The 12,964-nt window shown below is 39.4% G+C and overlaps 1 protein-coding gene across 4 annotated transcripts in view; it reads left to right on the plus strand.

Annotated features, from left to right (window-relative positions):
- Positions 1-12,964, plus strand: part of TMEM131L (transmembrane 131 like) — an 82,946-nt gene that overhangs the window by 63,243 nt on the left and 6,739 nt on the right. For all 4 annotated transcript variants that reach the window (XM_055725182.1, XM_055725312.1, XM_055725254.1 and 1 more), the window contains 10 exons: positions 152-294; positions 629-815; positions 1,856-2,041; positions 3,599-3,748; positions 4,295-4,911; positions 7,003-7,154; positions 8,478-8,602; positions 10,163-10,320; positions 11,202-11,387; positions 12,436-12,514. In XM_055725182.1, coding sequence (XP_055581157.1) covers positions 152-294; positions 629-815; positions 1,856-2,041; positions 3,599-3,748; positions 4,295-4,911; positions 7,003-7,154; positions 8,478-8,602; positions 10,163-10,320; positions 11,202-11,387; positions 12,436-12,514 — 1,983 coding nt within the window. The remainder of the gene's footprint in view (positions 1-151; positions 295-628; positions 816-1,855; positions 2,042-3,598; positions 3,749-4,294; positions 4,912-7,002; positions 7,155-8,477; positions 8,603-10,162; positions 10,321-11,201; positions 11,388-12,435; positions 12,515-12,964) is intronic.

Raw genomic sequence — 12,964 nt, forward strand, 5'->3', positions numbered from 1 at the left:
TTGTATTTAGGGGAAACCTATCCAGGTGTGGCCGCTGATTCTGTTACTGAAACACTGTTGTCTTGGGTTGCTACGCAGATGGCGAAGCTGTGATTTTGCAAGCTTCATTTGTGTTATAGTGGCTGATTGCTTGATTCTTATATTATGGCAGAAACAACTTGACTGTTCTGGATGTGGTCAGTGTAGAAGGCTTTGGAGCCAAAGAATTGCTTAAAGTAGGGGGAAGATTACCTGGTGCAGGAGGATCTCTTCGATTCAAGGTGCCAGAAGCTACGCTAATGGACTGCAGACGACGTGAGTAAGAAGAAACAGGTCTCTGATTTTGTAGCTGGCTGCGTTACTCCATAGTGGTACTGATATGGTACAGTAATGTTAGGTAAATGGAATGTTGAAATAGAAAACGGTGAAGAGCTTGGTCATGAGAGGTGTAGATTCTTTCTCAAAACACTGACTGAGGATAGTTACAAATTCTAGAAGTACGCTACTACAAAACACTCTGTATTAAAATGCTGGTCACTTCTGAATTTTTATTAGAATGAAAGTATAAATAGTGATTTATTTATAAACGTAAGAAAATAATTTTTCAGCACTCTAAAATATGTATTCTTTTTTTTTCCCCCCTTTTAAGAACTGAAGGACAGCAAGCAAATTCTATCCATTACGAAGAACTTCAAAGTAGAGAATATCGGGCCTCTTCCTATAACAATTTCATCAATGAAAATCAATGGTTACAGTTGCCAAGGATATGGATTTGAAGTGTTAGACTGTCAGCAATTTTTCCTGGCTCAGAACTCATCACGAGAGATCAGCATTGTGTAAGCACTGACAAATTTGCTGACAAGTTAATTTAAGTGGAAATTTTGAATAATTAATTTCAGTAACAGACACTCCAGTAGCACACCCATACACAAAATTTGGTGAGCTTTGAATACAGATTTCATAAGAATTTCTCCTTTTCAGTAAGGGTAACACTAACAAATTGATAATGCAATAATGTTTATTTAAAAGAATCCATTTTTTAAAAAGCAAGTAGCACACGTGCTTTTATCAGTGCATTATGAAGTAATAAATCAAAGCAAAAGAGTGGTCACAATAAAAGATTAAGAAATGCTTTGCCACTGGCTTTTTTTACTTATTTGATTGTGGTTCCCTAGCTTGTTCCAAGTAGCCTGGCCACAATCTAGTCATGTTTTCCTAACATTACACATAGTCTAGAATTGATTCTTTCTAAAATCCTGTCGAGTGAAATTCATGAGTTAAACATCAGTATAGTTAATATTACTGTATTACAGTAACTCTAGTTTCATATACAGCGTGTCACCTCTACCGCCTGGAAAGGCAAGTCATACCTTCTAGCAGTACCCATGGCAGTCAAACAGAACAATGAGATGGTCAAGGCAGTAACTGGAAGAAGAGACAAATCTGATGTTTCCTTCTGCTTTTCCTATCTTTCCCGCCTTGTTCTAGACTTAACTGTAGTACCTGGCCCGTTTCCAAAGTAATGCTGCCTGTACATTAGACAGCTGTGCTTTTGGTAAAGAGTGTTTTGGTTAACGAACCATTTGGTTCGTGAGTTGATTGCATGCACATGCGCAGTAATGAGAGTATTCTGAAGAGTCACAATAAAATCACGTGTTTTACTGCTTGAAAATGACCTCAAAAGTCTTAATCTTTGCTAGCTGTTGATGCCATCTGCATAGTCTAAGCAGACAGTGGTCACTTGTTTCATTGTCTTTTTTTCATGTTATCAAATCAAAAGTTATTTTGTATTTTTTGGTATCAGTGTGACTTCAGAAAATGAAATTCAGCCCTACAGTGGAAAAATAACACCTGTTCTATCTGCTTTTCCTGACAGATTCACTCCTGACTTTACATCTTCTTGGGTAATCCGTGAACTTACGCTGGTGACTGCTGCTGACCTGGAGTTCCATTTCACGCTCAATGTGACTCTTCCTCACCATCTGTTACCGCTGTGTGCAGATGTGGTGCCAGGACCCAGCTGGGAAGAGTCTTTCTGGAGGCTCACAGTCCTCTTTGTAAGGTAATGTCAGGGCCCCTGCATCAGTTTGAAAGGGACCTGCCAGTGAAAGGTCAGCAAGCACTTTTGGCTTGTGTTAGATTTTTAGTGGTGACAGGCCTAAATCTCTACTGCACATGTCTCCCAAGAGTCTGCCAGCTGACGGTGACATCTTAGGTGTGATGCATTAGCTGGTGATGGAGTTGTCAAGCATTTCTTGTTGCTCCTCCTGATAAACTTCAGTGTTAAGGCGGCAAAGAAAAAGGGCTAGGATACCCCCACAGGAATACCCACTGGATGTTCCCCTTGCTGGAAGACTTGCTCCCTCACTGTAGAGGTCCACATGTAACATATTAATATCTGAACATCATGAATAGAATTGAGCAGACTGGTCGATTAAACATTCTGGAAAATTAACATAAATCTTACAAAGTTTGTGACAACCAAGTCAAGACCTGCTTTCTTCTGCTTCTTTCGCTTGTTAAAAAATATTCATGTTTATTATTAGCTTTTGCTTGGCACACTGCTGAATAGGCTACCCCAGAAAGATTATTTGGCTTGTGTTGGCTGACTCATTGCTCGCACATGATGAACTTATTTTAAGAGGTTGGTACCTTTTTACAACAATGAAGGGTTCTGATCCTATGCATACTGGTTTTTTTTCTTCCTTTATTAACCTTCCACACTGTGTAGTGTGAATTGAATGTTTTGTGTTTGTCACAGATGATATCCAGTCTTTTCATCCCACCAGCCCTGAACTCCTGCAGTCAGTACTAACAGGCAGTGACTGTGAATGTCATGGTGATACATACATGTGCCGATGCATATACCTAGCTGAGATCCTGATGCACGCTGCTTCTGCTTGCATTGGTGTTTTGACACTGAAAACAGAGCACAAATGAAGCAACAGTAATGACGGGGTGACGTGGTTGTAGATGCAACAGAAGGAGGCTGCAAGGATCTGAAAAATCAGGATCTTCTCATTCTGTTTTATGCTGCATAATTGAGGCAGTGGTTTGAATTACAAAGATTTTTGTTCGATTTACATGCAATGTAATTAATACACCAGAGAGGATATTTTGCAGCTTCCGTTTCGGTTCAGAAGTACAGTGGCATTTGTAGCCCATTTTATGCCAGCATTTTCCCTAGGAAAAGAAAGAGATCGTATTAAATAAATATAATGACATAACTGTTATGAATTAAGATACTCAGAAGACTAATAGGTATCATACTATGATATATTGCCATTGTGTTGTAGTGAGACTTGGTTCTAACGGATCTTCAGATCAGGTATTAGCTGGTTTAGAATGATATTTTTCTTTGTTAGATTTTTTTCTTGGCAGAGCTCATGCCTGAATGATTTTATGGAGAGAATAACTAGCAAGGGCTGTAAGGAAAAAAATGAAAAAGAGCGTTACAACTGTTATTTTACACTGTAGTTTTTCTCAATTAGTAAATTCTCACTTAGAATGTATTAAAAAAATACTTGAAAAGTGCATCTTGTTAGAAGCTTTTTCAGCTCTTTCACTGAGAATGTTCCTGGGAATTGTAGACACCAGTATCTGTTGTTTTCTTTGGCAGTTTGTCCCTGCTTGGAGTGATTCTGATAGCCTTCCAGCAAGCCCAGTATATTCTAGCAGAGTTCATGAAATCAAGACAGAGGCCAAATCCTAGTTCTTCACCGCAGCAGAACAGCAACTCTGTTGACGTAATCAGCTCTGATTCCTACAAGTAAAAATACTTTTTTCTTCTTTTAAATTGCCTTTTTTCGTACCCTATTTATTGTGGAGTGATGCTTTCTGTCTGTTTGTATTTTGATATTGCTGTGGGCTGTTTTAGAGGAGATTGTGTTCCAAGCAACCTCCTTCAGAGAGCTTTCAGTGTTGTGGTGTATATTGATCTTCATAAAGGAGAAATGGAAGAACTCAAGGGTTTATTCATCTTGTGTATTGTCAGTCGTACGTAGGTTAAAAATTATGTGATGGAAGTAAAGGATACATCATGTGTGGCAGCCATGGAAAGAATGGAAAATAAATTAATGGTCCTTGAATCTGACCCTCTTGGATGGTCAGTTAGGCACTTACTCAGTGAAGCATATAAGTGTGTTTGAAGTCTGAGCACGTGCGTACCATAGCTGGTACGAAAAATTGAAGACCTAATGCAGTTCCACAGCTTGTGAATAGGCCCCCCCCTTTTCTTGCAGAAATATCCCATAAACCAATTCATGATAGCTTCATAGATAAAACCAAATCACAAATGATTTATTTTTTTCTACAGGGGAAGCTGCAAAACATTTATGGATTCCTATAGTTCCTCAGATAAAGGCAAAGGGAAGGGCTTCCTGTCTGTAGGCACTTCTTCCAGTAGAAGTCAGAATGCAGCGAAGAGAAGTCCTGCGACCTACAGCCATTCTCAGAAGAAACACAAATGTTCAGTTTACTACAGTAAGCAGAAACCAAACACAGCAGCTGGCAGTGCCATTGCAGCTCCTGATGAAAAGCAGAATCAGATTGCGGAGAACCATATCTCAGCACCAAAAGAGGACATTTGCACTGATGTTGTCAGTGAGAACTGGGTAACTCTTAAATATGCAAATGGCATAAATGTTAACAAGAATTTAACTCTTCCAGAAGACTTTCTGGATAAAGAAGAAAGTGCACTGAAAAATACAGTTCTCATTAAAAATACTTCTTCAGAGTGTGATCTGAAGGAAGATCTTCAAACATGTATGTTTCCTAAGGAAACTAACCTTAAAACTTCAGAAAATCTAGTTGAGCTCAAAGAACAGGAGTTCTGTCCTGTGAAGATGTCCAAGAAACTACCTGAAAGTCACTTGTCCAGAAATTCACCTCAGCAACAGCCAGAACTGCAAGAAATTTCTAGGAAAAACAGTGGTAATTTTTTTTCCCAGTTTCCATCAGTTGAAATTATTGGGTGAAATCTTCTGTTGAGTTCACAGTGATCAGGATTTTGTCTTTTGTTGGGACAAGGAGATGTGTTGTTTCTCATGTGTTCACTATGATTTATCAGTTTACATTCCGAAGGAAACAGCTTGCATTAAAAGTTGTTTCATAAATCATAAATTTGCCTTGGTTTACAGATTTCAAGCTTGTGCTGTAGCATTTAAAAGGTTAAAATAATTGTTGTAATAGATATGCTTATAAACCACAAAATACCCTTCTCCAAATATTCAGAAATGTCCCAGTCTGCAATTTTTAGGTCCACTGAAAATCTGATGCCTGATTTTTAGTCGCCACATTCAGTACCGGATATTCAGAACTCATCATAAAGCCACCTAAAATAACAAAAGCTGACATCAGAATATCATGAAGTTATATTTTGTAGGAATCTGCAGATCAACATTTCTCTTAGTAACTGCATAGCTGTGTTTTTTATGATTTTTTTTTTTTTTAATTGCAGAACTAAGCTGCCTGGTCAGTCTTGCCTCTTAGGTTCACAACTCAAGTTTTAAAAGCAGCCCAGGAGCACCCGGGGGAGATCAAGAGCAGGGCAGGAGAATGTGTCCTCTGGAAGCTTGACTTTAGTTAGGCACTTGGCAAGTAGTTGAATGCTGAAGACTGGCATTTGCTGCAGCTGTGGCAGAGTTTTAGTGAGTGAGCCATCACAGAGGGATTTCAGGCCCTGCTGCGGTGTGTAGTTGTTACCCTGGGCCTGTCGCTTCCCGCTGTGGTGTTGTCTTTGAGATAGAGCAGGTGACAAGTGTGCCGTCTCAGGTGAAAGTGGGTTAATTTCACTTATACTTCAAAAGTACTTTGACATTCTTCGTGTGCTCCTAAACTGCAGTGTTTGTTCTTTGCTTTGAATTAGGAAATCAGATGAGGGGCGGGAGGGAGGAAAGGAAATAATTATGTCTTAATTGTATTTGCGTGCACAGGAAGGTTAACTTTGAGTACAGGCGGTGGAAATCATGGTTATACGTAAGCCAGCTGGGAGATACTAGACTTAACTTTCACTGACAAAACTTCCACCTTGAAAGAACGTTTCCGGAGTAGTAACAGTTACTTACATTCATTAGTAAAGCACTACAGGTAATCTGCCATGTTGTCAATTAGCAGTTGTGTTTTTTTGCACTGGCAGGGACGCGAGTATTCCTGTGTTTCAAGAAGCTGGGTAGGGTAAATGAAGTCTAAAAAAGTACCGTGTTGCTGTGTTTGTATCTTGATTATAGTTACAGACTTGGTTTTGTGTAAATGGGGAGTCTTCAAGACCTCGGGTGCTCACACGTTTGTATGCTGCAGAGCAGCGGAGTGTGTTGTAGAGCTGTGGTAGCCTCCCTTGCCTGGTGTTTCATGCACGTGGGCTCCTTCTGCAGTCATCAAGACTGCCTGCTTCAGAGGGGAGAGGGTGGCTGACTCAGAGCTAGGATATTGTAGTTGGTTGGTAGATAGGAAACACAACGATAATTTTTCTTGCTCATAAGCCTCTCAAGAAAATGAACTTTTAATGTGGAATCCATCCTAAAGAAACAATGACTTCCATTTGTGTTCATAGTGAATGCAGAGGGCACTTCAGAGACATAAAGCACCAAATAAAATCAGTCCTTACTTCAATCTACCCATTGTTGAAAAGTCTCCTCCCCACCCAGCTTGCAGGGTTTTTTCTGTTTGTTTTTTAGCCCCATGTTCTCTGGCTTCAGATGCTACCTTCCAGACCCATGGCTGGGACCCACGTAGCTCAAATTTAGATGAGATGAGCAGGAGGACTTGGGTAATTTATGGATGTGCTAGGAGTGATGTGCCCGTGAGCATGAATCAATATAGAGCTGTTTTTTGCAACTACTCTAAGAATTTTTATACAGCATTAGCTTTTGATTTTGAAATTTTCTGCATCGTCAGCCTAAAGGTAATTTTCCTAGTGATTTGAAAAGGAACACAAGTCTGTTTTTAAAGAAAAGGAAGATACTGTGGTTACGATTGGGAGCCCGTTCTCTTCCCAAGCCAACTGATACTACTGTTTAATTGTAGGGAATAGCCAGCAAGTGCCTCTCAGGACTGAAACAGAAAACTGTGAGACTTTAAAAAAGCAGATCAACATAAAGCCTTCCACAGAGAAAAAGATTAATAAAGGACCTAAGGAAGAGACTCCATGCTGCGCAAAAGAGGAGATTGCTTCTGAGGTTTGTATTGTGATCTTTCTACTTTTAAAATTTTAAATGATCTTTTTGTTGTTTATTTTTATATGTATACACATACAGGTATGTATGTGTGTGTAGGGACTGCTACGTAGAGTCACAGATCTGAAACACTGTAAGTCAGATGAATGAGGAAGTATGCAGACGTGCTGTCCCACAACTGTTGCATTGTAATGCTGCTTTGTAGAATGATGAACAGTTTGGATAAAAATTAAAACAGCCCTTGTATTGTGATATTAGCCATATCACAACTAGAGATAGTGTTCGTTATTGTCAGAACAGGCAGAAACATGCTGGAATCTAATGCCATCTGTCAGCCACAGTGATGACGTGGGAACGTACTTCGGAGGGCTGGTGTCCTAGATGGGCATATTGGCCTTCGTTTGCGGATCTCCAAATACAGTACAGGACTTCGCTGTGTTCTCAAATTTTCTGATGCAGACAGAAGCCCCTTCACAAGATTGTGAAGCTGCTGAGAAGGATCGTTCTTTACGCCTGGTTTCTGAGCATGATAAACACAGCAGACTGTACCTTTGTTGCAGGCAGTGTAAAACACTTAAAAACCTTCATCACAGAATTAGTAAACCCAAGAATCTGCATTGTGTTTGTGTCCTGTCTACTGGATAGGTATCCCATGGCAAAAAGATGTAAAGAGGAATTGCTTACCGTGCTTGAGGAGTATATATCAGAAAAGACAGGGTCTAGTCTTGTTTTAGGAGCTGTTACAAACTTCTTTCCATGTGTGGCTGATGGTGCTCAGTTTGTTTCTTGAATTTTTAAAAATTACTATTATTTGTTAGTTAATTTACCCCATAATTTCCTCAGTTGTAATTCAAATGAATGCCTTCCCCACCCACACCCACCCACCCCCCAGCTGCTGAGGAAAGGGAGGATTTATTGCTGCTGAACTTGCTCACAAACTGATCATAAATCTGGCAGATGTTTTTTGTTTTTAGCACATTGGGAATTTTATTGACTGCTTTCCTTTTTCTCCCCCTATTTTTTTTATTTCCCTGGAAGTCAGAGCTAGATACTGTGAGGGGGAAAATGCTGACACTGGGAATTCAAAAATTTCTCTCTCATCATCTCTTGGTGGCTTGAAGGACAATCTTGGAAAGGCTGGTCAAATTGATGGTGCTGGGAAGAGGATGTGCTGTGGAAAGGCACTAAATCATGATGTAATTATGCATTTGGGTCAAGCCGTTCTGTCCAGAGAAATTTAGCTAGAAAAATCCAGTGGAGTTCATTTACTGAGTTAACTTCATTTTATAATGTATGTATTGTCTCAGCTCATATTTTTACATTTAGCAAGAAGATGCGTATAGGAAGAAGAAACCTCAGGAGAAGAAGGAAGGAAATTTACCAAATATGAATTGGAACAGAAATAGAACATCTAGAAAAAATAAGAAGAAGAATGTTAATATATCTACAAGGTATGTATTGCCTCACCAAATCATGAAGAAATCCAGCGTTGCTGTAATGTTTCTGCAGGTTTTTACATAGTACTTTAGGCAGGATTGCTTTATCTATTTAAATAAACACACTTTAATCCTGGACTGAGCCTTTATTTTTAAGAATGTGCAGTACTAAGTATCACCAGCAAAAAAAATTAGAAAAATTTACCATTTGTAAATCTGTGTGTATATAGGCACGCCCTATTCTGCATAGCAGTGGTTGCTGTCTGTTACAGAGTGGAATTTGCTGTCTCTGAAGTTTGGGTGGTTAGCTTCCTTTCTATTGTGTGTTGTGTGAATAAAATCCAGTTGTGTATTCTCTTCAGTAAAAAAAAAGGGAAACAAAATTGTTGAAATCATTCCACCTTCAAGAGAATCATCTGCTATATCGAGTCACTGAGGGAGTGTTATCTTCTAGTAGTTTTGGAAGAGGAAGAGAAATATGTAGAAAAGGGACAGCAGCTTGCATTTTTGTTGTAACAATTAAAAAAAAGAGAGCAGCACTAGGCTCAAAAGAATATTGCGATCACCCTGGGAAGTTACTTCCCCTCCCCTGACACCAAGGTTTGTTTAAATGCATTTCTAAAGTCAGCTGTAAACTACGCTTCATTACTTTTTTATGTATTTTAAAGCTAAGTTCTTCAGATTATTGCTAAAAAATACCAGTTATAAACTGCTACTAGAATAGAAACACTTGGGAGGAGAAAATCCTCCTCCTTCCCCTCCCCCAGCTCTTTGAATTAAGGTCATGATCCTACAAAGCCTTCACAGGCTTAATTTTTATTGCAAGTGGTCCTATTGAGGTCAGTGGACTTAACAAGGAGGTTGTAAATCTGAAGGGGCTGTTATAACTCATTATAAACAAATTACTATTCATTGTGTGCAAAGTCAGCACGTGTAAATCTTTGTAGGATGCGCATCTTTGTAGGTAGGGACGATAAAAATAATTGAAGTGAAATACTGAAATTTGGTGTCTGTTCCTTGAACTGATTCAGCAGTTGCTACTTTCGGAGTTAAGATGTAACCATTTCCTTCCTGTAGAAACTTGACAGCTGGATTTTATTAATTTTCCCGCAGTACTTTGTGATTATGATACTGGATCCAGATATTTCCGTTTTACTAGCATAAAGTTAAGATGAGTTCAGGTGTTGGTTTTATTCTAGTTATAATTATGCCAGTGAAACAGACACAGAGCAGTTTTTCCTGTGGATCCAGATACTCGTGCAGCGCTGGACTGTGCTTATCACTGTAACATCTGATTGCCTTCTGCAAATACATTCGAGAATAGAGTTAAAACACACATGGTGGTGGTGGTTTTGCTTCTCCCCCTGAGAAGTAGTAGTCTGTGAGGTGGGATATTGCATTTTGGGAAAGGTTTTCTAGGTTTCTGTAAAGTTGGGGAGTAAGACTTCTAAACCTATTCCTTGCCCCATGTCCTGCCTCGATAGCCCTGTGGGTTGGAGTGTTTAATGCCTGAAAACGAAAAGTGCAGCTGAAATGTAAAATGCAAACATGTTTCTTTGGGTGTGGTTGTATTAGGGTCCCCGAGCAGAGTGAGCTGAAGCATATGTGCAGTGAATTTGAAAGGCCGGATCTGAGAGCGAATATTGGAATAAGAGCCTGGTGTCCTCAGGGTAACGGGGAAAATTGTAAAGCAGACCAAAAAGCCGGGAGCTTGTCTATACAGGGAGAAACAGGTACGCAATCTTAATTGTCTTAAATGGGAAGAAATGTAATGTGGGGTTTGTGGCGGTAGAGCTGTATTCCTTCCTTGAGAGACTTGTGCTTCTCTCCCTTTCAAAGCCTGCCGTGAAGCCAGCAGGACTGGCACAGTGCAGTGCCTGAAACAGTAATACCTGCACGCTTCTGAAGGGCTCTGCATCCTTTCTCTGTGGGGTTGGTTGGTGGTGCAAATCAGAAGGTGAATCAGTCTGAAGCCATAATCCATCAGTCCTGGGTGAAGGATGCCAGTCTGCTTGTATGTTCAGATTAAAGCCGGTGCTAACTGAGGCAGCTGTATTTTAAAGGCCACTTTAAGAACAGGCAGGTCCTTTTTAAAAACCACTAGCTTAGGTACCTCCTTCCTGCCTTTCTGTCAGGATTTTAATCAGCTATTTTCCCCAGCTTTTGGGAAGAGGAGGGCTAAAGAAGGTATCAGTGTTTATACGACTGTCCTTTGCATCCCTGGTGAGATCATAAGAAAGGAGTCTATCACTTATGAATTAATTACTTGCAATATTTGTCATTGCTTTTAGCTTGCATGTTCCTACAGCCAGGATACATGTCCTGCTTCAAATATTAATTATGTATTTGAAAGAACAGTTTGAGCTTCCTATTTCAAACTATCGCCTCTAACTGCACTGTATCCTCACTTGCATTCATTGTGGTGGGGATGATGTGTAGGTCATAAGCTCCTCGTGATAGGGGCTGGTGCATTTCTCTTGTGGCTATCAGTAAATTTAGAGTATCCACGTAAATTCGTGTTTCAGATGACTTTTCACTGAATCTTCAGCTGAAAGACTTTCTTAAATGTTTTGTTGGTTTTGGTGTGTTTTTGGCTTTTTTGCAACTTCTTTAGAAAGCTTTTATCAACGGTCCAAAAAGAAGTGTTTGGAGAAGTTTTGTTCCGATTCAAGCTCAGATTGTGGAAGTTCATCAGGAAGCGTTCGTGCCAGTCGTGGGAGCTGGGGTAGCTGGAGCAGTACCAGCAGTTCAGACGGAGATAAAAAGCCCATGATTACTGCCAGGCATTTTCTTCCATCCAGTAAGTTCTACAAATCCCACTTCTGCACAATAGTGGGCGGTTTTTCAGCCTTTCTTCTGAATGATAAAGCCCATAGCATGGGGCACCTCTCAGAAACACGAGGAGATTTAAAGAACTTGACACTTGAGAAAAAAGCCCCACAAGCTTTATCGAGATGCAGATGAGTTGTCAGGCTACAGAGAAAGTGTTAGGCTCCTTGCTGAGGAAGCTGCACAGTTAGTTTTCATGGAAAGATGGAAGAACTGCGAGTCGCTAGTCAAAGCAATTTCTGCCTTTGAATTTATGCTACATCACATTATTCTCTTGAAAACGTTATAGCCGTTTAAGAAATCCACAAATGAGGAATGTGTGAAAGCAGTCCAGATGTGAGGATGCTGGGATTGGGTAGCTGTATTTGAAGCATAAGCAGTCAGGAGACCCGAGCCACTTGACTGGGGTGAGAAATGGGAACTGTGGTTCATTACTGCAGTTTTTTGAATTCCTGAATATCTTCGGAATAGTTGAAGGCCTGAACGCTGTCACTGCCATCACTATCCAGACTGTGGTAGCACTAGAAGTAAAATCTAAAGAAAGTGCTAAAGTGACACAAGTAAACCCAGCTTAGAGTACCTGAAATAAGCTGTTCTGAATAATTTAAAAATAAGCATGTACTTAATATGTACTTATGTATAAAAGATAGTATGTGATGTATCTGAACCTGCAACCTAATAGATAAATTGTGTGTACATGATTATTCTGTTCTTCTAAGTTGTCAGGCCTCTTAAAAAAAAAAAAAAAAAAAAAAAAAAGGTCAGTCAGTCATTTCAAATTCAAAATTAATTTGGTAGTAACAAAGAACCTCTTCATTAAGAGTGTGGTAATCACTTATAAGTCATAAAATACATTTAAGACCATGTGGATGCAGATAGCACACTTGCAAATCAGTGCAAGTATGATACTTCAGTCAGAGAGAACTTGATGAACACCATTGATGATTCTATTTGTCTGTATGTATATTCTGTGCATACTTTTTTCAGGATCTTTGATTTTCAGTCATTCTTTTCTTTAGGAGAGAATATTTCACAAAATGATTTTCCATCTGAAACTCCTATCACTTTAAATCTGTCTCATAACATCTGCAATACCAGGTAAAAAATTAGAATCTACTCCTGTAAGACATTAAAGAAACACCACCAACTTGAAATCTTGTCTCAGTTTGATAAATTATACCTACCTGTTGTCTTGTCATTTTTTGTGATTATTGAATTGTACTTACTAGTTGGAAGAAGAAGGATTTTCTTCAGTCCATGAAAAGATACATGAAAAATGGATTATGCTGGAGAAGTATGATAAATGCTTCCAAATGTAAAATATAACTGGGGGGGGAAAGGAAATTGGTTTTCCCCTCTCATTTCTTCTAGATCTTAGCAACTTACTACATTTCCATTACCACTTAGTTATATTAAAGTAATAATGGTTTTAAAAAAAGGTGGGAGTGAGACTTTCAAGTTGATGCTATTCTTTTAATGGGAATAATGTTCTAGGATATACAGCATGAAAATTGATTCCCCCCCTCCCCCACATTCCTTTCTGTCTCT

Source organism: Falco cherrug, chromosome 1 (genome assembly GCF_023634085.1).
Source record: "Falco cherrug isolate bFalChe1 chromosome 1, bFalChe1.pri, whole genome shotgun sequence".
In the NCBI taxonomy this organism is placed as follows: domain Eukaryota; kingdom Metazoa; phylum Chordata; class Aves; order Falconiformes; family Falconidae; genus Falco; species Falco cherrug.